The sequence below is a fragment of the Vicia villosa genome, unplaced genomic scaffold, assembly GCF_029867415.1.
Source record: "Vicia villosa cultivar HV-30 ecotype Madison, WI unplaced genomic scaffold, Vvil1.0 ctg.001143F_1_1_3, whole genome shotgun sequence".
NCBI lineage: Eukaryota > Viridiplantae > Streptophyta > Magnoliopsida > Fabales > Fabaceae > Vicia > Vicia villosa.
In genome coordinates, this window is record NW_026705502.1 from 160,839 (window position 1) to 186,573 (window position 25,735).

At 37.8% G+C, this 25,735-nt stretch overlaps 1 protein-coding gene across 1 annotated transcript; it reads right to left on the reverse strand.

Annotated features, from left to right (window-relative positions):
* Positions 1–967: 967 nt before the first annotated feature.
* Positions 968–24,311, reverse strand: LOC131633579 (uncharacterized). The gene is made up of 4 exons (XM_058904279.1): positions 23,715–24,311; positions 22,914–23,390; positions 22,583–22,718; positions 968–1,068 (listed from the first exon to the last, which is right to left on the reverse strand). Exons 1-4 carry the CDS (start codon positions 24,309–24,311, stop codon positions 968–970), a joined length of 1,311 nt encoding a protein of 436 aa, XP_058760262.1.
* Between the last annotated feature and the right edge of the window lie 1,424 nt (positions 24,312–25,735).

A 25,735-nucleotide genomic window follows, 5' to 3' on the forward strand; every position in this document is an offset into this window, starting at 1 on the left:
GACCATTAGGAATGAGCAAAGAAACAAATAAGGCGTGAGTGTATTATTAGATTCGAGGGCAAAGAGATTAACCCTAGAAACAAAGAATAAATAAATATAAAGATAATAGTTAAAAAAAGAAATGAGGGTACTTAGCTTTGATCTGATAGGGTTGCTTGGGCGCCTTTAGGGTTGACCCTGAAAAGGCAAGGCAGAAAGAGGTGAATGCAGAACAAATCCTAACATCAAAATAATCTAGATATAATTTAAATTAAATCGGAATTAAATTACTTAACTTCGAGGTTTGTTGAAGGCGCGCGCTCGGGACAAATCATGTTGCTAACCCTGATAAAGTATAGAAGAGAAAAACAAATCAGTGTATTATCAATCCTGGTTGAGATTCAAATAGAGTGTAATGATGAATTGATTTAATTAATTATTGGTCTTGTGACCTAATTAATTAAGTCGAGACAGGAAAATTAAATCGAGTGTAAAAATAATTTTTAGGAATTTTTCGGAATAAAAATAATGTATATTCGAATTTTTGAGAATGTTTGATAATATATAAGTAATTAAATACAATTTAAATAATATATATGTATATATATGAATTTAACACATATTAGAATTAAATTATTAAAATTAAATTATTAATTATAGATTATTAATTATAAAGGAAGAAGGAAAAAAAAATTTGAATATAAATATATTATAATTTCATAAAAAGAATTTAAAACAAATGTATATATAAATATATAAATAAAGAATTGTGTAATTGAAAATAAAAAGAAAATTATAAAAATCTTAGCTTGTAATCGTGTGTGGCGCGTGCTTGAAGTCCATGGTGCGCCCTCGTTCCAGGATGCGTTGGATTGAGGATGATGATGATCAGATGACTGGGAACGTGAGGGTGCACGCTAGTGCGTGTTTCATATTGCATGCGATCCATCCTGGTCCAACCAAAAAACGCGCACGAAGCCTATTCAAATCAGCCAATCAGACTGCGCCACGCAGTCATCTTCTTCCTCAGACCAAGGCTTTTAACAGCGCTTGTCCTCAAAAGCGTTGTAGTATATTGAAGCTTCACACCTGAAAATAACGAACACAAGCAAACACACACAAAAATTTTTCGCGATAGGTCCATCATGCTCGTATGGACATCACGAATTTGGTCATGGCATCAATTGAATCAACAAGAACCTGTGTCAAAAACCCCCAAATTGAAGGTCCGAACCCTAACATGGTGATATGCTCATAACACCATAATAACACACCAAACTTTCCAGAATTGATCAACACAATATAAGAAACACAAATATGAAATTGAATTCGCGAATGAATGCAGGAATTTGTAGAATCGAAACGATTTAAGAATCGGTTAAAAGTGACTTACAGTGCGTAATTCTTGAGGTTTTGTGACTCGAAAACGATTGGGAATCGTTTAATGGTGCTTGAGGAACAATTCTTGATCGCTGGAAACACTTGAATTGCTTTAAATCTCAGAATTGAAGTTTAGTTTTTTTTGAGAATTTTGAGCTTTGGTTTGGATGTTCTTGGCTGCCAATTTTCGTAACCCTTGCATTTGTGAGCATTTGCTATTTATAATGGATGATTTAGGGTTGATAAAATTGAAGAAAATCCTTTTGAATCTTGAGTTGCAAGTTTTGGAAATTTGATTGAAAAAATCTTCATAAAAGCTTCTAAATTTGGCCAACAATGATTCAATCTCTTTTAATTCTGATTTGCACGAAATTATATTGATATTTGGAGTAAATGTAAACTTAATTTGATTGGAAAAAGATCTTTTAAGAAAATATTTGATTTTTCATGATTTATACAAGTTAATTATCATATTTAAATGATAAAAAATTCATATAAAATCAATTAAAAGTCAAAATTTCGTGGGAATTGGATTTGAGGCTTTAGATGGCTTGTGGGTCAAGTTTGAATGAAAATATCTTGGGCCCATTTGCAAAGATTTTCAAGTTCTTTCATATTTTTCCCTCCAAAATAGCTCAATTTTAACAAGGCCTATTTCCCTCAATTTTTGAGGTATGGAAGTGATCTAGGACTTTTTAGAATCCTTAGGGAGTCTTCTAACCAGTGTCTTTGGTTTCATCTCAAAATCCTTTTCCATTCTCATTTTATGTCCTTTTGAAAGAAGGGTCTCTTTGTTGACTTTTGAAAAGGGCCTATAATGTATGAAGCCATATCTCTTAAACCATTGACCTATGAGCTTTGATTCTTGTACTATTGGATAGAGGAATGAATTCCCTTTAAAATGAGCTTTGGTGGGAATTTTTCTGATGAAGTATGAATATTTGGTGAATTTTCAAAGTTTTGGTTGACTTTTTCAGTTCATGCCCAAAATAGTAACTTTTGACTTTTGACTTTTCTGATCTTTCCTTGCATCATTATGATCCACCCTTGATCAAATAATGATTTTAGGGTTATGAGGATGTTGTTGACCAAATATCTTGAACTTTGACTGTATATTGACTTGAAATGACTATTTTGCCCTTGAGAGTCGACTGTTGACCTAATCAAGATTTGAGGGACTCAATTTGCTCTGATTGACTTGCAATTTTACATGAAGATTCTTTGGGATGTTGGTGACCCTATGGAACCATCTTGAGCCATTGATTCAGTGATTCTCCTTTGAAAGAACCAAACCCTAGTTCAGAACTTTGTATAGGAGAATTTGTATAGGAGCTTTGCATATGGATTTGAAACTTGAATAGGAGAAATAGTGTGGGCAAATTTTGGGGTATGACAGCTGCCCCTGTTCCATTATCTTAAACCTGAAGATGTAGAGTGGTTTGTATGCCATTCGGTATCTGAAGGTGGAAGATGATTGAACACTAGAATACCAAGAAATTTGCCCTAGCTGAAATAGGGACTTTTGTCGGAGATGGGCTTAAAGATGCCATCTGACTTGATAAGCTTGAGAGTTAGAATGTGTCATATGTTAGACTGTTTGCATCCGCAGATGTCTGGAAAAAACCATGCGTTAGGCTGAAGATAAGTCGTACGTTAGACTAATCTTAATTGCATCCTCAGATGTCTGGAAAACTGTGCGTTAGGTTGATGGATAAGTCGTGCGTTAGACTAACCAATTTGCATCCGTAGATGTCTGGAAGACCGTGCGTTAGGTCGGAGAATAAATCGTACGTTAGACTATTCTCAATTGCATCCTCAGATGTCTGGAAAACCGTGCGTCAGGTTGAAGGAATGAGTCGTGCGTTAGACTAATCCCGATTGCATCCTCAGATGTCTGGAAGACCGTGCGTTAGGTCGGTGGATGAGTCGTGCGTTAGACTTATCCAAATTGCATCCGTAGATGTCTGGAAGACCGTGCGTTAGGTCGGTGGATGAGTCGTGCGTTAGACTTATCCAAATTGCATCCGTAGATGTCTGGAAGACCGTGCGTCAGGCGTTTGCTTTGAATAAGATTCGAATCTTTGTAATGTACCTGTCAAACATTGTTAGTTTTTCATGCAATGCCATGATGCGTGAGTTATATGCTTCTCAAAATAAATGAGGAATATGTATGTGATGTATGAATGTGTTTATGACTTATGATATTTGTTTATGTATGTTTATGACTTGTGATATATGTTTTATGACTTGTGTGGCTAGAATCGTCTGATTGAGAAGATACATTTCTATGTCATTGAGAGCTTGATGTTTTGATCTCTTCTTGAAGATGCTTAGCTGGGGATTCATGATTTCTGCTTGGGGATGATCAGTAACTTGATGTTCCCTGATTGGGGATAAGAGAGATGAGCAACCCGTGTTGGAGAAAAACAAAGTGTCGAAGAACCGACAATGCTGAAGATGTAAGCTCTGTTGGGGAGCTATGTCTTTTGTTGAGAGTATTTGAAGATATCTTCTTAATGATTACACTGTGGGGATATGATCTTTTGAATCAAGCTCTGTGGGAAGACATGGGTGCAAGTTGCCCCCAGTATTATAGTAACTACCATTCCTGGATTTGATTAGGACACACCACTGAGTATTGATCAAGATGTCAAACTGGACTTTCATAGATTTGCCCCTGTTAGTAGGAACTTGAAGAGATTCTTCTCGCGAGGACTTTATGAGATGTACACTATGGGCGATATGCCCCCAGTAATCATAGGCTCAAGACAGTGTCCCATGTTGATTGGGGACTAGCTTTAGATATACTTGGATGTATGCCCCTGATTGTTCGAGCATCTCGGAATCTTGACTTGATTGCCCCAGATTGATTGGGCAAAACATGTCATGCCCCTTGTATACGTAAGACACATGGCTTCTTGGAGTGATTTTGTTTGTCGGGATAACTTTCAGTCATTAGCCATACCCTGTGCAAATTTATTCTGATGCTAACACTTGAAATTACGTAGCAGAATATGTTTAATAATGAATTCATGAGATGCAATGCATACGTTTGTCTTGAGTTTTAAAAAACATTAAAACAAGAGATGTAAAAGCGTGATATTTGTAAAACATGCTATTTTTTGTAGAAGCGAAATATCCACTCAGCATTTTAGTAAACCTTAAGGAGTCGGGATACCTTTTTGGTGACAGTATGCTTTCGAACTAACCATGCTTCAGTTAGGACTTTCAAGGGTTGTAACGTGGCTTGGTTCATGGTTTTAAGAAACAAAAGATAAAGGCTCAAAGTTTATCTACACCCATCCCCTTCTTCGTGATGTTCTTCATTCCTAAGTTCAGTTGATTCGACTTATGCATTCAGGTTCCAAGAGACTTTTGGATTTGCGCCTTTGATAATGTTGATGGTTCGCAAACAAAGAGAACTTTTTGAGATGGCAGTCACTTCTTCCTTTTGGTAGTCATAACGTTGTGTTGTTCAGGAATTTATTGACTTCTCTTTTTTTTTTCATCTTTTGATATCCCTAACTTTTGCCTGAACTGTCTATTTTGAGCTTACAGTCAGCGGGATGCCTTGATTTTTGCCTAAGTCATCCTTTTTTATTTTTTGACTTAGCAGGCTTTTCTTTGTATATATGTTTTTCATTTTTTTTCCTTTTTGACAGATAATGACTGCCTTGTTTGGTTGATGAACCTTCATTGTCTTTTGATTGACATTTCCAACACTTCTTTGATGCGTGCGGTTGAACGTTCGTGATTGAAACCTTTGTTAAAAAGTGTACTGAATGGTTCTCTTAAAATAGAATGCACGGCCAAATTAACTGAGAACTACCCTGCCCCAGGTTATATTCAAGGGTTTTAATTAGTACAAGAAAAAAACTTCTACTTCTTAGGCTCAAAGGGGTTGACGAGGGATTAACATCCTTATATCTCCGTTGTTTAGGAATTGAAACAATGCCTGTACATCGTCAGCATAGTCCGCTCAAGAGCATACTGTATGAGGTTGCGGTATCGTGTTCGTCATCCTCCCTCAAAAGGTATACAACTTTAGCAGGAGTTGAGTATCGTAAAACATATGCAAAGTAAAGGCGCAATTTTAAAATGAGTGATAGCGAAATAAATTATTCAAGACGAACATATGCAATGCACTGATGATGATTATTAAAACAGATAATGTCTATCATGATTCAAATGTTTAAACAAACAGAAAAGCAACTTGCAAATGAAAGTAGATCTAATGATCTAAAAGTTGGTCCGTTTAGACGTCAATCGGCCTTGACATGACTTAGGCATAGGAGCGGTGATCACCACAGGAGTTTCAAGAGGATTGAATTTTGTTTCTCCGTCATTGATCAGATCTTGAATCTTATTCTTCAACGTCCGACAATTGTTTATGTAATGTCCAGGAATGTTGGAATAGTACGTGCACCTCGCATTGAGTTTATAGTCAGAGGTGTTAGAATTCTTAGGAGCAACCCTCAGAGTAATCATTCTGATCTTCAAAAGAGGTTGTAATGTTTGAACCGACGACATGTTGATTTTGGTGAATTGACGCTTAGGTGCATCTGGCTTGCGTCGTTCTTGTGGAACTGGTGTAGAGATTCAGAGTATCCAGGGTTCGAGCTTCCGGAATGTGTATCTGATAAGAATGTTTCAGAATGTCCAGGGTTCGAGCTTCTGAAATGTATATCTGACGTAGGACATCAGAACGAGTTATTTAAACCATACATGAAGAGGAATTCCAGAACGGGTCGTACATTAGACCATATCTGGAAGTAGGACATCAGAACGAGTTATTCATTAAACCATATCTGAAGGAGAACAATCAGAACGAGCCATACATTAGACCATATCTGATGAAGGATACCAGAACGAGTCGTACATTAGACCATATCTGGAAGTAGGAAATCAGAACGAGTCATTTATTAAACCATATATGAAGGAGAACAATCAGAACGAGCCATACATTAGACCATATCTGATGAAGGATGTCAGAACGAGTCATTCATTAGACCATATCTGAAAGAGCCATACTTTAGGATGCCTTTAATTTTGTTGATGATAGTTGCATGACCGGTTGGTTGACCTGAAAGGAAAAGTTAGTTTTATGTGATGTTATGAATGCAAATGCAATCTTTTCAAGGATCTTTAGGAATTTAGTTATCAACATTAGAAAATGATTTGGTCGCGTCTTTGTCTGAAGAAATCGGAATTTTGTCTTTGAACGTCTTTCTTTGAGAATCAAGCTCACCATATTGAGTGGGTCATCGCCTCTGATTCGATGATACTTCTGAATTGGAAGGTACGTGGCCAGAGGAAAATAAATCCTCTTGCCCCTTGCTAGGTACTGAGTCTTTGAATTGGGAGTTGTGTGGCCAGAGGAAAATAAATCCTCTTGCCCCTTGACAGGAATTCAGTCTTTGATAAAGGCACCTGAAATTGTGCGTCCTAAATTCCTAGGATCCTTGAAAGGGTTAGTTAATCATGTTATGCTTATGATGTCATGATGTCATGATGTTATGCGAATGAAGTTCATTTGGCATAGTGTGAGATAGTAAGGACAAACAAGTCCTTTTAACACAACCTGCAAGGAAGCGAAGGTTAGTAGCAAACGCAAACAAGTCACACAAGTGCCCTTAGGTTTAGAGGCTAGCTTGAAGTTCGTAGGTAAGTACCCTCCCCACTGAAGTTTAGTTGGTTCAACCTGTCCTAGATAAAGATCGGGTTCTATGGTGCTCATATCCTTGATCTTTCTCGTGGGCATTGTCTCAACATAGCGCACAATCGGCCAGTCAAAAGCATCCCTTGAGTCCAATCTCAATGAGTGTAGCATCGAGTATCAACCGGCTTCAGTCAGGAATCCAAAGCCAGCTATCTCGCTACTTCCTATAGGCCAAAGTCAAGTTCAACTAAGGTTCTAAAGGCGAATTAGTGCTCATGACACCACGCGGTAGCCAAATGTCTCCTCGATCATATTCAAGGGCCATCAGGACAAACCAAAGTATCGCACTAACGGTGGCTACCAGTTCAACCATAACGATACATGTCGTACAGCCTCCCTGGTCTCATGCCACATACCTAAGGTACACTAGATCCGGGTGTAGGATCTTTCACACAGCAGAATACCCAAAACAACCTTTAAAGATAAAGCAAACAAGTCAAACAAATTTAAAGTGATCCTAGCTCTAAGGTAACCCCTCTTTTATTCGAAAGCATCCCCAGCAGAGTCGCCAGTTCTGTAATACGGTGGACTGACTTTTTATCGATCGAAAAATGTCGCGGTAAGCAAGAGTCGCCACCGACTTTTATTTTATCCAAACAAGTTAGAAAGGCAAAAAGAAACAGAAAAAAACCTTTTAAAGAAATCTAAGTTCGGGGGGTAATTTATGCAAAGGGAAGGTGTAAGGCACCCTTTGCATCCATGGTTTTCCATGGGCTCTTAATTGCTTTGCTTGCTCGTTTGTTTTTAGAAAAAAGGTAGATGAAAGAAAAAGTGGACTTTAGCTCGTAAATGAGCGTAGCCAGTTTTCGAAGAATTGTGAGAAAGAATATTAAAGATGAGCATTGCAAGGCAATTAGGGGCAATTACCTTAAACTTAGATGATAGGTCTCTTTTTAGCCTTTCAGAATGAAAGGGTCTATCCTTGCCATAAGAGGGCAGGAAGCCTTTCTTTTGGAGGTTGAAGGGTCGTCGAAGCATCCTTTGCCATAAGACTGTCCCATGCCATAGAAGGGCAGGTAGTCTAAGGCAAGGATCAGGATAAGCCATTTTCGTTAGGCAACCAGAAGATACCTCAGCCTTTTTCCGTAGGCAACTTCCGAGGGTCGAGGTCATGTTAGTGTATCGAAGGCAGCATCATTCTAGGGTCTCATGACCTTTTATCGAGGCAGAATGGCTGAGGTATCCTCGTATTCGAGGGACATGGCTTATTCTGCAAAAAAACACAAGGCAACAGGCAGCAAGGCAACAGGCAGCAAGGCAACAGAGAGGTTACCCCAAAAGTGTGCGTGGGTGCAACAATCACGTGGTTAATTCAATCAAATTATCTTATAATTAGTTATTCTAATTCAATTAACAGGCTTGCACTCCCTAGAATTACTAACCACGCAATATAACAAACGTAATATAACAAATACGGGGAAGGGAAATTGCAACCAGCGGAGGAGGGGGGAATTGAAACCAGCGGGATATAAAAATAAAAGGCAACAGGTTTAACACAAGTAATAATTGAAAATAGGGTTTAGGGTTACCGATACTCGTAGCTTTGACGGTTGACAAACCCTAAAAAAAAGAATAGGCAGAAAATACAAAGTGAGTGCATTATCAAGTTCGAGGGCAAACCTCATTAACTACAAAAGAAAATAGGATAATACATTAAAAATAGAATAGGGAGAAGGTACTTAGCTTGGCATTTTCCTGACAGGGTTGAGGGCAAGGGTTTGCCAGAAGCATCGACTCTGACCATTAGGAATGAGCAAAGAAACAAATAAGGCGTGAGTGTATTATCAGATTCGAGGGCAAAGAGATTAACCCTAGAAACAAAGAATAAATAAATATAAAGATAATAGTTAAAAAAAGAAATGAGGGTACTTAGCTTTGATCTGATAGGGTTGCTTGGGCGCCTTTAGGGTTGACCCTGAAAAGGCAAGGCAGAAAGAGGTGAATGCAGAACAAATCCTAACATCAAAATAATCTAGATATAATTTAAATTAAATCGGAATTAAATTACTTAACTTCGAGGTTTGTTGAAGGCGCGCGCTCGGGACAAATCATGTTGCTAACCCTGATAAAGTATAGAAGAGAAAAACAAATCAGTGTATTATCAATCCTGGTTGAGATTCAAATAGAGTGTAATGATGAATTGATTTAATTAATTATTGGTCTTGTGACCTAATTAATTAAGTCGAGACAGGAAAATTAAATCGAGTGTAAAAATAATTTTTAGGAATTTTTCGGAATTAAAATAATGTATATTTGAATTTTTGAGAATGTTTGATAATATATAAGTAATTAAATACAATTTAAATAATATATATGTATATATATGAATTTAACACATATTAGAATTAAATTATTAAAATTAAATTATTAATTATAGATTATTAATTATAAAGGAAGAAGGAAAAAAAATTTGAATATAAATATATTATAATTTCATAAAAAGAATTTAAAACAAATGTATATATAAATATATAAATAAAGAATTGTGTAATTGAAAATAAAAAGAAAATTATAAAAATCTTAGCTTGTAATCGTGTGTGGCGCGTGCTTGAAGTCCATGGTGCGCCCTCGTTCCAGGATGCGTTGGATTGAGGATGATGATGATCAGATGACTGGGAACGTGAGGGTGCACGCTAGTGCGTGTTTCATATTGCATGCGATCCATCCTGGTCCAACCAAAAAACGCGCGCGAAGCCTATTCAAATCAGCCAATCAGACTGCGCCACGCAGTCATCTTCTTCCTCAGACCAAGGCTTTTAACAGCGCTTGTCCTCAAAAGCGTTGTAGTATGTTGAAGCTTCACACCTGAAAATAACGAACACAAGCAAACACACACAAAAATTTTTCGCGATAGGTCCATCATGCTCGTATGGACATCACGAATTTGGTCATGGCATCAATTGAATCAACAAGAACCTGTGTCAAAAACCCCCAAATTGAAGGTCCGAACCCTAACATGGTGATATGCTCATAACACCATAATAACACACCAAACTTTCCAGAATTGATCAACACAATATAAGAAACACAAATATGCAATTGAATTCGCGAATGAATGCAGGAATTTGTAGAATCGAAACGATTTAAGAATCGGTTAAAAGTGACTTACAGTGCGTAATTCTTGAGGTTTTGTGACTCGAAAACGATTGGGAATCGTTTAATGGTGCTTGAGGAACAATTCTTGATCGCTGGAAACACTTGAATTGCTTTAAATCTCAGAATTGAAGTTTAGTTTTTTTTTGAGAATTTTGAGCTTTGGTTTGGATGTTCTTGGCTGCCAATTTTCGTAACCCTTGCATTTGTGAGCATTTGCTATTTATAATGGATGATTTAGGGTTGATAAAATTGAAGAAAATCCTTTTGAATCTTGAGTTGCAAGTTTTGGAAATTTGATTGAAAAAATCTTCATAAAAGCTTCTAAATTTGGCCAACAATGATTCAATCTCTTTTAATTCTGATTTGCACGAAATTATATTGATATTTGGAGTAAATGTAAACTTAATTTGATTGGAAAAAGAACTTTTAAGAAAATATTTGATTTTTCATGATTTATACAAGTTAATTATCATATTTAAATGATAAAAAATTCATATAAAATCAATTAAAAGTCAAAATTTCGTGGGAATTGGATTTGAGGCTTTAGATGGCTTGTGGGTCAAGTTTGAATGAAAATATCTTGGGCCCATTTGCAAAGATTTTCAAGTTCTTTCATATTTTTCCCTCCAAAATAGCTCAATTTTAACAAGGCCTATTTCCCTCAATTTTTGAGGTATGGAAGTGATCTAGGACTTTTTAGAATCCTTAGGGAGTCTTCTAACCAGTGTCTTTGGTTTCATCTCAAAATCCTTTTCCATTCTCATTTTATGTCCTTTTGAAAGAAGGGTCTCTTTGTTGACTTTTGAAAAGGGCCTATAATGTATGAAGCCATATCTCTTAAACCATTGACCTATGAGCTTTGATTCTTGTACTATTGGATAGAGGAATGAATTCCCTTTAAAATGAGCTTTGGTGGGAATTTTTCTGATGAAGTATGAATATTTGGTGAATTTTCAAAGTTTTGGTTGACTTTTTCAATTCATGCCCAAAATAGTAACTTTTGACTTTTCTGATCTTTCCTTGCATCATTATGATCCACCCTTGATCAAATAATGATTTTAGGGTTATGAGGATGTTGTTGACCAAATATCTTGAACTTTGACTGTATATTGACTTGAAATGACTATTTTGCCCTTGAGAGTCGACTGTTGACCTAATCAAGATTGGAGGGACTCAATTTGCTCTGATTGACTTGCAATTTTACATGAAGATTCTTTGGGATGTTGGTGACCCTATGGAACCATCTTGAGCCATTGATTCAGTGATTCTCCTTTGAAAGAACCAAACCCTAGTTCAGAACTTTGTATAGGAGAATTTGTATAGGAGCTTTGCATATGGATTTGAAACTTGAATAGGAGAAATAGTGTGGGCAAATTTTGGGGTATGACACCACCCCTTCTTCGTGATGTCCTTCAGTCCTACGTTCAGCTAGTTTGACACGAGTATTCACCTTTCAGGAAGGATTGTGATGGATGAGGATCCTTTATGGTTTTGATGGAGGTGGCAGTCACCCTTTGGTGCTTTCGTTGATGATAACAACTTGTCCCTCGGAGGATTTTTCTTTTGCTTTGCCTTTTTCTTTCCCTGATTTTTGCCTGGACAAAAAGTTTCTTTTGATCTTGGTTTTCGTTGTCCAGCGGGATATGCCCTAATTTTTGCCTAAGTCATTTGCTTCAGAGCTTTACTTTTTTCCTTTTGACTTAGCGGGCTATTGTTTCTTTTTTGATTTATAAATTTCTTTCATTTCTTTTTGTCTCGTTCGGGAACAAGTTGTATGACTTTTGTGATTGACTTGATGAAAAGGTTGTGACTGCCTTATTCTCAATAAGCGAGAGACGTCCATTATGGATTGTGCTCTTCCCTTTTTTGTTGTGAGATCTGAGATATGGTTGATCCTCTGATGTAATACCTGAAAGTTGAGTGCTCGGTCGCACTAACTGAAGACTACCCTGCCCCTGGTTAAGATTGAGGGTTTCATATATTTGAAAAGAAACTACTACTCCTTAGGCTCAAAAGGGTTGACGAAGGTTTCACTCCCTTATAACTCCGGTGTTTGGGGATTGAAATAATGCATGTACATCGTCAGCAGGATCTTTGTTCCAAAAGCATACAATTAGTAGTTCATGTGTATTTGATTTTTCATCATTCTCCTTTTTTAGTTGCTTAAGACAAATGAGTGAAGTACCAATGAACATAATGACAAGATGAAATGATTTGAGAAAAACATGTATATTGCATTATTTTTATTTATTCAAACAGAATGAGTTTCTTACAATGAAAAGCGCTTGATAACAACGAAAATAGTACAGTTGAAAATGCTTGAGAAGTCTAAACAATGGCAAGATTGGCCTTATTCTGATGCAAATGAGATGTTCTCTGACAAACACAAAGTCTTTAGGCTCCATTGGTGGAAGGTGCTCCATGGGGAGGAATGAGATTCTTTGATAGTAGCTTGATCTTGTTTATAATCCCCCATGATTCTTCTTCTGTATGCTTTTGTCAGATATCGGTGTGGAGGAATCGTCTTGACTGATCTGATGGAGAGGAAGAGTGGTAAGAGTCTTGGTAACCACGGATGCACATGCATGAATGCAAAATGTTAATGGAGATGCAAATGTATCATAAATCAGGATCAAGGATCAAGGCCTCTTGGATAACATCTTCTCATGGTCAATAAGATATGGTCGAATCCTCCAGATTCAGAGGTTCGACGTTGCTCTCTGGATAAATAGCTTGTGCATAAGTCAAAGATGGTCGAACCCTCCAGATTCAGAGGTTCGACGTTGATTCTGATAGATAACTGAGGTAGAACTTTTGTATAAGTCAAATGTCCCAGGATCAAAGGTTCGACGTCTTTTATTGAATAGCAGAAATCCGGGTATGATGGAGGTCAAGTTTCCTGTCCCACCCCAATCTCACGGGTATGTAGTCTAGACACGGACAAGTGGTCCCTAATGGTCACTAGGGTCTACAGTTCCCATGGGGTTCCATGAAAGAACCTCGCCCAGTTGTGGTACCCCATGTCAAGCTCGATCGTAGCAAGGGCTACGGGAGTCGACATGAGCATCCACGCTAATCCTATGTGTCACTGGCCTGGGTAGTGGGCCTTTTACCTCATACAAACCCCCCACCTGCAAAACAGAACAGAAGACCCCAGGGAACACAAAATATAATCCATATGCATGATGTGCAAACAGAAATAAACATGATATGCAAGCAGAAAATAAACATGCAAACATATATACAAGATATAGACATAAAGCAAATAAACACCCAGTAAATAAACAAACAAACGCAGGCTAGGATCGACTCACTAAGGGTGGACCAGCAACAGGTCTAGCAACATCCCCAGCAGAGTCGCCAGCTGTCGCACGCTCGCGAAATGATGAACAGCAGAGTCGCCACCAATATATTTATCCCAAAGAGGGAAAGGAATATCAGAAAACCTGGAATAAGGAAAGGATAAGAAAAAGGTCTTTCGACCAGAGATAGGGTACGGGAGTCGGTTACGTGAGGGGAAGGTGCTAGCACCCCTCACGCCCATCGTACTCGATGGTATCCACCTATGTTTGTTGCTATCTAAAGGGTGTATAAATCCATAGCTTAGTACTAAGGGAATGCATGCAAATGAAAGAAAGAAACACGGGGAAAATAAGGTTTTTAAATAATTGTGCTCGCTTAGGCCCCGCGACCTAATGCCTACGTATCCTTTTCAGGAATCAGAGCGCCGTAGTTCGGCTCTTTAGTTTTTGTTTGTTTTTGTGTTTTTTAGTGGACGAAGTTACATTCGCACTCCGCTGCTCGACCTCTGGAGTCTTAAGCTGGGAATGGAGCGGAAATAACGTGTCCGATTAAAGAAAGAATGCCCTGAAGGCAAGAGAAAGAATGCCTCTGAGGCAAGAGATGAAGAAGAGATTTTGAGCGTTTCGAGGAAATCCCTTAAGCAAGGGAAACTCGAGTTGCTCTTTGGTTTGTGTTTTTTAGAAGTTGGGAACTTACGCCTGAATGGGACCCTTAAGCAAGGGAGCTCCAAGCACTCGAACATCCCTTAAGCAAGAGAAGTTACAAGCTTCGATTCCCTTTTTATTAGTCAAAGTATTTATTAGTAATTTTTTATGAGTTTTCTTGGTATTTTTTATGGGAGTTTATTTGGATATTGTTAGGTGTTTTAAAGTTGAAAAGGAAAAGAAACTAACCTAAGTATGAAGGGAATTTCTACCTAATGTTATCATGGTTTCTACCTAAGGTTAGGAGTAAAAGAACATGAAAAATTAAAGTCACATCATGAGCAAAATTGAGTAAGGATACAATGCTACAAAAATTGGCATACAAGCATATAGTAACAAATCAAAAGTATAGTACAAAAATGAATCAAAAATACTACTATTTTTTATGTTGATTTTTATGGGAGAAATTGAATTACAAGTCAAGTAAAAGACTAAAAACAAATAGCCTAAAAACTACTATTTTTATGATTATTTTTATGTCAAAAATTTGTATTAAGGGTCTAAAAATGATAAGAGAACAATTAGTAATCTTTATTACTAAGAAAGTGAAAAAAATCTAATTAAAATCTAAATTAAAAATGTAAACAAGGGGTGCCAAATTGAATACAATGGTGTGATCAGTAAAACTCAGGGCCCAAAGGTGTTGGTGGCCCAGCAGAAATATTTTTGTTGCAGCATTGTTTGCCAAAAACGTAACGGGACACAGGGGGTACACGGATAGCAAAATTGGCCCAAGGTGTGTTGTTTGTATTGATCCAGAGTCATGATTTTCAGATTATTGTGGTTTTGCTTGTTTTTATTCAAGAATGAAACTAAAACAAATAATTAAAAATAATAAACAGAAATAATAAAAAGAAAGAGGGCACAATTAGAATTAGGGTTCGTGTATGTGACCTTTGAACTTAGCTCCTCCCTTCTTCAACATGAAAGGTAGCGCGGCGGTTCCGGTGAAGTGATCTTCTTCTCCGAGACAATGCTTCTGTACGCCGCTGCCAAAAAACCACGCTCTTCCGTCTCCGTTCACACTCTCCTCTTCCTTCCTTTTCTATTCGATTTCCGCTTTCTGATTGTCGCGAGATCGCGAAAATGATGAATGTCGTTGCTGTAGAATTGTGAGCTGTGATTCGGTGATATATGAAAACTAAGAGAAAGATTGATGGATGAAGGAATTGAAGATTGTTGAATCGGTTGCCGCAGACGCGAAGTTGATGATGATGCTTAGCCGAAGCGTTGTCGTTCTTGAGCACGAGATGATGTAAAGGTCTGTGATACCGTTGAAGCTCATGGAGAAGGTGAATTGAAGAGTTGATGATGATACGATGCGTTCGAAGGAGTTATGGTGATGACGAAGATGTTGCAGATCGAGTCAGGGAGAAAAAGATGAAGGTTCTTCTGTTATAAGGTTATTTCCAATCGATTTTCTTCTTCTGTTATCCGATTTTCTCTTCTCTTTTTTTCTGAATTTTCTTTGGTGATTGAAGATGATTGAAGAAGATTGAAGAATATGATCGGAGAGGATTGAGAGTGGTTCAGAGATGAAGAGAGAGTGATGGTTCAGAGGTGAAGAAGAAGGTCAATCAAGAAGGGTTGTGGAGCTGGTGATGAAATGGTGAGAGAGTGGAAGTGGTGAAGATTGAAATGGAGGAGGAATGGCGTCGACTTGTGGAGTGAAAGTGAAGAGTGAAAGAAGATGGGAGAAAAGTGGTGGTGTGAAGAATGAAGATCCAGAGAGAATAAAGAGGATGAAGGTGATGATGGAGGGTGAGAAGTGAAGTGAAGATTGGCTGATGGTGGAGAGAGCAAAAAGAAGAGCGATGAAGATGTTATATAGGGAGATTGAATCTTCATCAGGTTCCCTCCCAATCTGATTTTCTGTTAGCTCTTATAACTGAATCGGTTAGTGTTCTGTTAGGAGGTAGTTAGAGATTTGCCTAGGTTGTTAGAAAATAGTTTTGGTTAGTTAAGTTTGCTATATGGTTGAGAAATTCTGTTAGGGAAGTTGAGAGTTAGTTAGGAAGTTATGAAACTGTTAGGTGATTCTGTTATTTTTCTGTTAAGAGGATGGTTATGAAGTTAGTTTAGGGAAAGGTTATTTGGTGGTTAGAGATTATGGAGGTTATTTTTGAATATGCTGTTGTGAGGCTTATTGGTTGCAGAGCTACTGTGTGTGATAAATATGCAGGGCTGCCATGTATGTATTTTTGAACTGATGTTAAATATTTGAATGATTGAATGTGTATGTTTGAGTTTTTATGCAACTGGTTGGTTATGAATGAAAATGTATATGGCTGAAGCATGGTTTTGGCTTTTCTATTCCATATTTTATGTGTGGATGGATATGTATCGGATTGGTATTTGAATATGATAGCAGGTAGTTCCATCTTTGACTGTGATTTTTCCTGATTTCGGTTAGTCTACTATGCGTAAAAACTGTCAGTAGAATATCTTATTTTTCTGTTGACGCGAGTCCGGTTTGAATGCGTAACTACTGTTGGCAATCAGCTTTAGTTGAATGAGGCTTTGATTTGAACTAACTTGTGCACTGGATAAAAATTGGGCATCGTTTTGAATCCATTTCTATGTTGACTGTCTTGATTTTTCCTGTTTCTCTTTTTTGTACTTGCAGGTTAATTGGATGAACCAGTAGCTTTCTTTGGGACATGGTGAGAGGAATGGTCTTGAAGCTTGGTGAAAGACCTTAGGAGTGTACCATAAGTCTAGGATTAAGAGTCAATTGTAGCCCTCCTCTTGTAAATTCAACTACAGCTTCATTTCAAGGATATTACATGTATTTGGCATCAACATTTGAATGCATTTAAATGTAGCTTGCATAACCTTTCCACGAATGTATGTTGACCTTTAACTCCACGGGTTGACTTTCCATATCAACTTGAAGTATTTTTCCTCCAATATGCATCTATTTAAATTCTCAAGTATTTCTCCACATTGCAATATTGAATAAACCTCTTAATTAAATCTTAATAACACGCAAATCCCCTAAGAACTTTAATTACCTTTGATTATCTTTGAACTCGAACTCAGTTGAATTTCAATGAACAAACTCTTGCCTCTTCAATGAAACCCTTGACTCAACTTGTAATTTGAATCCAATAGCATGAGATAAAATGCTAATTAATAAGAACATCCAATTCAATACACATTTGTTCAATGAGAATCCATAATAACTCAATGCTCATCAATTAAATGAACTAATTACATTGACCAAGTACTAAACGTTATTTTCTCTTTGGGTGATAAATACGCCTCTTTTGGCTAAGACTTCTGTGAGACCTCAATTCGATCCTTGGTCCTTGACCCCACATTTTAGGTCTTTATTTAATGAATGAATGCACGAAGTTAGATGACCTAGTGGGAACATGCAAATGAAAGGTGCCACTTAAGCCAATTATAAATAAAATTAGATGGGCAAATTTTGGGGTGCAACAATATGAAACGAAAGTATTGTTAAAGCGTAAAGAATCTTAAAATGCAGGAATGTTAAATACTTCAAAAGTAAATGGCATGAAAGTAAAAATACAGAAATGTAAATGGCAAGAAGTAAATGAAATGCAATAATACTGAAAGATATTTGAAAATGAAAGAGAATACACATGTATTAAAATGGTGGTGTCATACGTACATTTTCTCAGCGAACTCTTTCTCTTAACACTTGATACTTGAGTAGTATGTGAGTGATTTGTACAAAATGAACACACAGAATCCTAACATTAAGACTCCTATTTATACTAATTTCGACCTTAACGGCCCTACGCTAATCTAATGCCACGTTTCTCATAAGAACTCCATGGACGCCATCTGTTATTTAGACAGTTACGAAACCGTCTTCGAATTTCAAATCTTCCCGCCTGAGTCCTTCTTCGACGCGTGGCAGTGTATTTAAAAACACTAAGAAAACACGCTAAGTAGTAATACTTGATCATATTTCATGAATTTTGTCTAAGTCCTCGAAGACATACACTTCTACTAGCTTCAGTATTCATTATCTTCATAACGAACTTAGAAGTCTTCATTCTCGAAGCATGGCCATCAGGAGCCATTCTTTTATTTTTAAGGGATGGTCATCAATAACCATCTTTCCTTCGAATTTTTACTTCTTCGAAGAACCAATTTATAAAACGAAATCTTCAGCTAACAAATTGCCCCCAATAAATGACTGTTTCGAAAATCAAGAGAAATAGGCGTTTCTTGCCATCATAAGATTTCGTCTCTTATTGATCTTTGAAAGTTCCAAGATTGCTGACTAACGTCACAATCATTGCTGACCCTGTTTCCAAAACGTCTTGTCATTTTCAAAGATGTCTTCTCATAACTTACATTCCCACGTTTTTGACCTTACTTCTTGATCATTACTCCTACATACTAGGAGTAAAGCTAATTTATTCGACCGCCGTTGGATTAAATCACTAGCCGCCACGTGTCCCTTGGTTTTTACCCAAAAAGATTTAAAAAGGGTTTCCGTTAAACCTTTAAATACTTGGTTTTGCACTTTTATACAACTTTTCATTCCTACTTCTTCATCCTCTTCAAAAGGAAAAAACACTCTCAACCCTTTCAAAAAGCTTACTTTTCCAATCAAAACCTCTCCATGGCTTCATCTTCAAATGTTCTTCAACCTGTTCTGAAGCTCCAAACAACAATGCGGTCTGGGGAACAAGAACACATTCCAAACCCTAATACCGCAGAAGTGCGCGCTATTTACGCTTCCCAGGTAATCATTCCCTTTGAACTTTCTAGAAAACCTCTTGCTTTTATGGGTCCATTACCAGGTGAAAACAATTCATCTATGAACAGATTCTTCCCCGCTTATTACAAAACTAGACCCTTAGTTAGTAAGATTAAGATAGATGAAGATGGAGGTTCCCCCTTAGGAAAATCTGCTAATACTGAAGAAACTTCAACTGCGACCCCTTTGGCTTTGGCGAAAATTAGGTTAAACTATATGACCAACTTTGTAAAAGTGTTTACGTCAATCCCTTTAGCCAAAGATCCTGATTTGTACTATGCCTGGTTAGAAAAAGTAGAGAGAACGAAAGGATCTTTCTGGAAATCGTTAGGCATATATGATTTAATTCAACTGTCAAAAACAGGCTTAAAATATAACCAACCCATATTAGTAGCAGTGGTTCACTTTTGGGATGCTTCTCACAACACTTTCCATCTCCCATGTGGGATGGTTACCCCTACTCTCTTTGATATAGCTGCTATTACGGGACTTCGACCAACTGGGGAGACCTTCGATCCCAATGAGATGGATACTGATACTATTGGTTTTAATGAATCAACAGTTACTTACACTGCATTCATTCAGAGGCACCATGACAAAATGCAAGAAGAAGTTTCTGATGAAGAGCATATTGCTTTCTTGGCATTATGGCTCTCACGATGTGCCTTCTGCTCAAGATCCATACAGGTCGCAAAGAGATACCTTTGCATGGCTAATCAGCTACATGCTGGAAAAAAGCTCAACCTAAGCCAGTTACTTTTAGGATCTCTTTATGAAAATCTTAGCGAAGCCTCAAACCTTACCAAAAACTACAAAACTGGCACTCTGCTTTTTGCTGGTCCTTTCTGGCTACTGCAACTGTGGCTTAATGCTACGTTCGAAACTCATCTTCCTTTCCGAGGCAATGTCAACGAAGAAGATAACAAAATTAAGGATCAAACTATAGAAGGAACCAGGTTGGCTTACCTAACTCCAAAAGAAGAAACTGGGAAGCTTCGTGAACATTTTCTAGCATATTCAATGATGTTCGCCCAGCGCAATCAGTTCGATCCTTCTATGGCTCCGTTCGTACACAGAACAATTGGTCCTGAATGGTTTACTCAAAGGTTCCCATCAACATCTCAGGATCAACAAACTGAGTCTATGGAAATTTGGGAGGCCTTTCGGACCCCAAGGTTGTTTTCTCATCGCCTTCGACCATCAAAAGGTCAATATGTCCTTGTGTGCTACCAACCAAATCTGGTTTCGAGACAGTTTGGGTTGGTTCAAGTAAAACCCAAGTGTTTATATGAGAAAAGGAACCATATGTGTTTCCATACCTTGTACCTGACTGAAGAAGAATGTGAATCAAAAATCAACAAATACGTTGGTGTCACCAACCTTTCTCCTATCCCTTTCGAACCTGCTTTTTATTCTACACCAGACTTTCACTAGTGGTGGACGGATTACTATACTTCTCAAATCTTTGATGCTGATAGTCTTACTCAAGAACTAACTGCAGCTTTTGCTGATGTGCAGGAGAATTTTCAAAAAGGTACTTCGACTCACATTAAAGAAATCCAAGCTTTTCAAAAATTCTTTGAAACTATCTATAGGCCTGATGATCTTAGTCGGACCGTTCGTGAGGCTGCAGTCATTTTGCGCGAAAAGTTTTCCGCTAAACTGGATAAGTTGAAATTGCCCTCGTATGTTCGACCAGAACTACGTTATGAAGTGGCTTTCAAACTTAATCCTCCAAAATTCCCTCCACTACCAAGTGCGGATTTTGGTGTGGCTCTGAGCCCCCCTTTTCCAAATTGGTTTGTGTGTGGCAACGTTTTAAGAGATCTTCAAGAGAGTAGTAAAAAACGTGCTGAACGAGTGGTTCCGACTAAGCATACCTTGGATACTTTCAAAGGACATCTTCATATAGATCTTGAACATGTTCGTGTCTTGACTCCAATACCTGAAGGTTTGGATTCAGACAATTTTTCGACTGACTTTTCTTTTCTTTGCTGATATACTGATTTCAGTTTCAACTACAGCTATTGCTCGAAGGAGGAAGATTAAAGAAGCTCCTACCCAAAAGGATTCTGGGGCATCTAAAAGCAACAAACCAAGTGAGAGTGACTCCATTGTTACTGACAAGAAACCCACGGTACATACCCACTTTATATTCTTAATCTTGTATAATCTGTGAGCAGTACTCATTTTGCTTAATATATATTTTTTCCAGAGCTCGAAACCCCCAACAGGTTCGAAATGGAAAGTCTCTTCAACAGTTGTCTCAGATGATGACGATAAATCTCCTCCTTGAAATTCTGGAATCAGACACGTGATGTCGAACAGGATGTCACGACATCAACTATCTGAACAAAACTAAAAATATGAACAGGAAAGAAAACAAATAACACAAGTGATTTGTTAACCCAGTTCGGTGCAAAAACACCTACGTCTGGGGGCTACCAAGCCAGGGAGGAAGTCCACTATAAGTAGTATTAATTCAGAGTAATACACAACAAGACTACACCTTTCACTTAATAACTACCCAATGCAACTTCAATCTAAGCAACTTAGATTTGAGATCCTTCTCGCTCCCCCTCAATCACAGCAGTGATGACAAACATGCAACACATATAAAAAGAAGACACACTTCAAAGACACAACTTGATCTTGCTTAAAAGCTTCAATCAAGTACAATGGTACTCTTGCTTAAAAGCTTCAAGTACCTATTACAACACAAAAACACCTAGACCAAGACAACCATGATGATTGTTTGGCTTACAAGAAAACTAGGACTTAACGAAAAACTGCAACAAACTTCTGGACGGCAAACCCTAAAAAACATGCAGTCAGCAGCTTCTTCAACTGTTATAAATAACCTTGCAGCAGCTGGGCCTTGGATCCAATATTAGTTTTAAACCTAATTAAAACTATTTCCATAAAACAAAGATCCTATGAATAACAGCGCATAATGTTGTCCTGAATCAAATCAATATCCAATGTTTCCAAAAAAACGCACAGTGTCTTAACAGATCATATAACCATAACTAGAACAGAATAAAACACAGCAGCTTCGGATGTCATGACATCGGCCTTGACATCAGGTAAAGGCCTGCACAAGGAGAACTTCATAACAGAATAATGCATGTCATGACACCAGATTTGACATGATAAAGACACTATTTGTTTTACCAAAAAATACAGCCAATCAACAACATCTACAAACTCCCCCTTTGGCGAATTTTTGGCTAAAACAACAATAGATGATACCATAAGAGATTAGAGTACACGCAGCAGCCAATAGTAACAAGGATCCAGAAAAATAAATTCTGTTAGCCAACAACATCCTGCTTGATTAATCATCAGAAACTTAGAAGTACATCCAAGGATTCAACAGTAACAGAATATCACTTGTCAAGACAAGGGGATCCAGAGAAACAACCATAATATCCAAAAATATCAGGAAACAACCATTACAGGAACCAGAACAAAAAAATTCAAAAACAAGAACCAAAAAGAAAACCAGCAACAAACAGTAACAACCAAATATCATCAGCAACAAACAGCAACAACCAAATATCATATATCACTCCCCCTTTCTAGCCACAAAAGGAGCCAAACTTCAGATGAAGATTTAATCTTCAGAGCCAGCAGTATCTTCATCATCCTCCTCACTCATCTCCACATCACTGGAGCTACTAGTCTGGGCATCAGCATCCTCATCATCCTCAGCCTTATATTCATCATCACTATCAGCATCCATCTTCTCACCATCACTACTAGCAGCATGATCATCACCACTATCAGCAGACTGCTCAAGACTTTGTATAAGCTGTTCAAGCTTCATCTTCCTATTTTCCAGTTCTTTGCAGGTCTCCTTCAGCTCAGCTATAAGAGAGGCTTTGCTCAAAGACTTGTTAGTTTGAGATGTCCCAGCAGATGTTGAGGCATCAGTCCTTTGAAGCAGCTTGTAGTGAAAAGTCAAAGCACTTTCCCTCTTGCAAACAGAATCTTTAGCTTTCAAGATGCCAGGGTATTGCTTTAGGATGATTCCACATATTAGGGATGGAAAGGAAATAGGAAGCTTAGTGGCAGAGGTACCAGCATGTCTCATAGTCTGATCAAAAATATAGGTCCCATAGTCAAACACAGTCTTGGTCCCTATAGCATAAATGAATCTACCTAAGCCAACAGCAATGGTAGAGGTGTGATTGGTGGGCACCCAGTTGGAAGCACCAATTTTATGCAGCAAAGCATACTTGACAGTCAAGAGACTAGCAGACAGTTTACTTTTGATGGGCCACTTTTTAACCTTACCCCTAGTGATGGTTTTGCAAACCTCATTATCAGTTACTTCAAGCTCAGGTTGAGCTTCAGCATTTCTACCTAGATAGTGGTCTATGCATTTTCTTCTAACATAAACTTTATGAAAATCATCTGTTCTACCATCAGCACAGTCTTGAGACAAATTGACAATAAACTCCTTCACAAGCATTTCATAACATTTAGAGAATTGAGAAACAGTCTTAATCAAACCTGTAGACTTGATTAGCTGCATGACCTCTTGATTTTCCAGAGCATCATTTTCTAATTCTCTTTCTAGGGCCAGCCTTCTTTGATACACAAATTTCCACTGGATTGCATTAGAAGCATAGTGCAGATATATGTTATCCAAAGGAACATCACGGACCTTTGTGGCAGATTTAGTACCAGCAATCTTCTTCTTGGAGGGGATGTCAGGGACATCGCTTGGGACATCAGCTTCAGAGTCAGAAACGCTTCTTTCCTTCCTCTTCTTCACACTAACTTTGCTTCCAGACTTTGAAGGTCCAGTGGGAACTTTCTTCATCTTTTCTTTAGTAACAGTCTTCAGAGGAGTAACCTGTGGCTTTAGAGGATGTTGCTCACCAACTTGCTTTCCCTTACGGGCCTTGACCCTGTTGGAGATGCTGGAGATGAGGTCATCATCAGTAATATCAATAGGATCATCAAGATCATCTAGATCCACCACATCATGCACATTAGGGCTTTCATCTTTCTCAGCAGGAACAACAGGAATCTCTTCATCTTTCTTAGGTTCAAGAGTCTCATCATCTTTGGTACCAGATGCTTCAACATTGATAGCTTCAGATGTTTCAACATCTTTGGCAACAGGGGTCTCATTATTATCAACAGATGTCTCAACATCTTTAGCAACAGGGGTCTCATCATTTTTATCAGCAGATGTCTCAACATTATCCTGATCTTTGCTAGCATCATCTTGCTCACCTTGATCATCTTGGATGTTCTCAGAAGCAGGCATTTGGGCTAGAGGAACAGATATTCCATCAACCTTGTGCCCTTCATTCAAGATTCTGGTGACAATATTTGCAATCGCATTATGAACATAAGAGGAGCCTGTCATACCCTAATTTTTGACCCCCTTGAGATGACATATCTTCAGGATTTTTCATCAGGTCAAGACAAGTACCCAGAGCAGTCATTTCTCCATCTGGTACCTAATCGAGGATGCTCAAAGACAAGAAAGCTCAGGCAAAGGATCAATCAATACAAAGACTAGTCTCTAATACAATCATGGGGCTCAAAAACTTCACTTTTCTCATCTATGATTGATTAGACATCCAGTCATATGAGTACAGGTTTACTCAGGTCACCAGACTAGGGTTTTGAGCCTATCAAGGACTGAAATCAGGGATCACATTTGGGAAACCCTAAAAAACCTCAGAGGGTCATTCAAAGACATCAATCATCTTCAAATAACTCATATTACAAGGTCTACTGGACATCACACTTCAATTCAAAGTCTACAGTCATTACTTTCACATGATCGACAAATTAGGGTTTTGACCTAATTCACCAAGATAGTTGACTTCTGATCAGGGCATGAATCCAAAACTCAAGACATGATTCAAGGATCTCTACTACCTCCATATAATCCATTTATATCATCCATTTGGGGAGAAGATCTTATTCCTACACAAAAGCCCAAAAATTCACTTTGTCAGGAAAAAGTCAACTGTGAAGGATCATCATTGACTTTTAAGGTTTTTGGTCAAAAAATGACTTTCAAAGATCAATATCATCAATATATGGATGTCAAAGTCATTTGGCCAAAGAAATTCAAAGAAATTCATCAAGGAGCGAAAAGTCGGGAATTAGGGTTTTTGAAGGCATGGTGAGATCTCAAAATTTCACCTACACAACTCAAAAAACTTCCAACATGAAAGTTGTAGATCTTGCCAAATAAAACAACATCTTACAAGGGAACTTTTTTCAAAAGATCAACCATTTATGAGGTTTTGGAAATTTTGAAGTTTAGGTCATAAACACTTAGAAATTTTTCTAAGTGTTTTAACCTAGTTTTCTTCCAACTTTGGCCTCATTTTTCACAAATTTCCCAAAGGATTCTGAAGAAGACATAAACTAATGATTTAAAGTAGATGTTTAGGGATTTCCAAATTGTGTTCAACCTTCTCCAAATTCATTTTGAGCTAGGAGTTATGCTTGTTCAAAGTTGGCCTCATGAAGTGAAATTATAGGTCATGTACAATTTGAAACTTTGCAATTTTGTGCATTTTGCTTCACTAAATGATGCTACACGACCTCTAATACATCTGAAGACATGCCATACATTCAAATTCATCATTGCATAAGGATTAGAGAAGATTCCCAAAAACAAAGGCATGTGATTATGTAATGATTGCATTTTTGAATTTATGGCAAATTGGTGATTCATCAAAGGAATCTTCTCCCAACCAATTGGAGCTCATTTCTGCAGCCATTTGGTCCCCTAAGATCAAGCAAAACCGATGGCTAGGGAGTGGTATC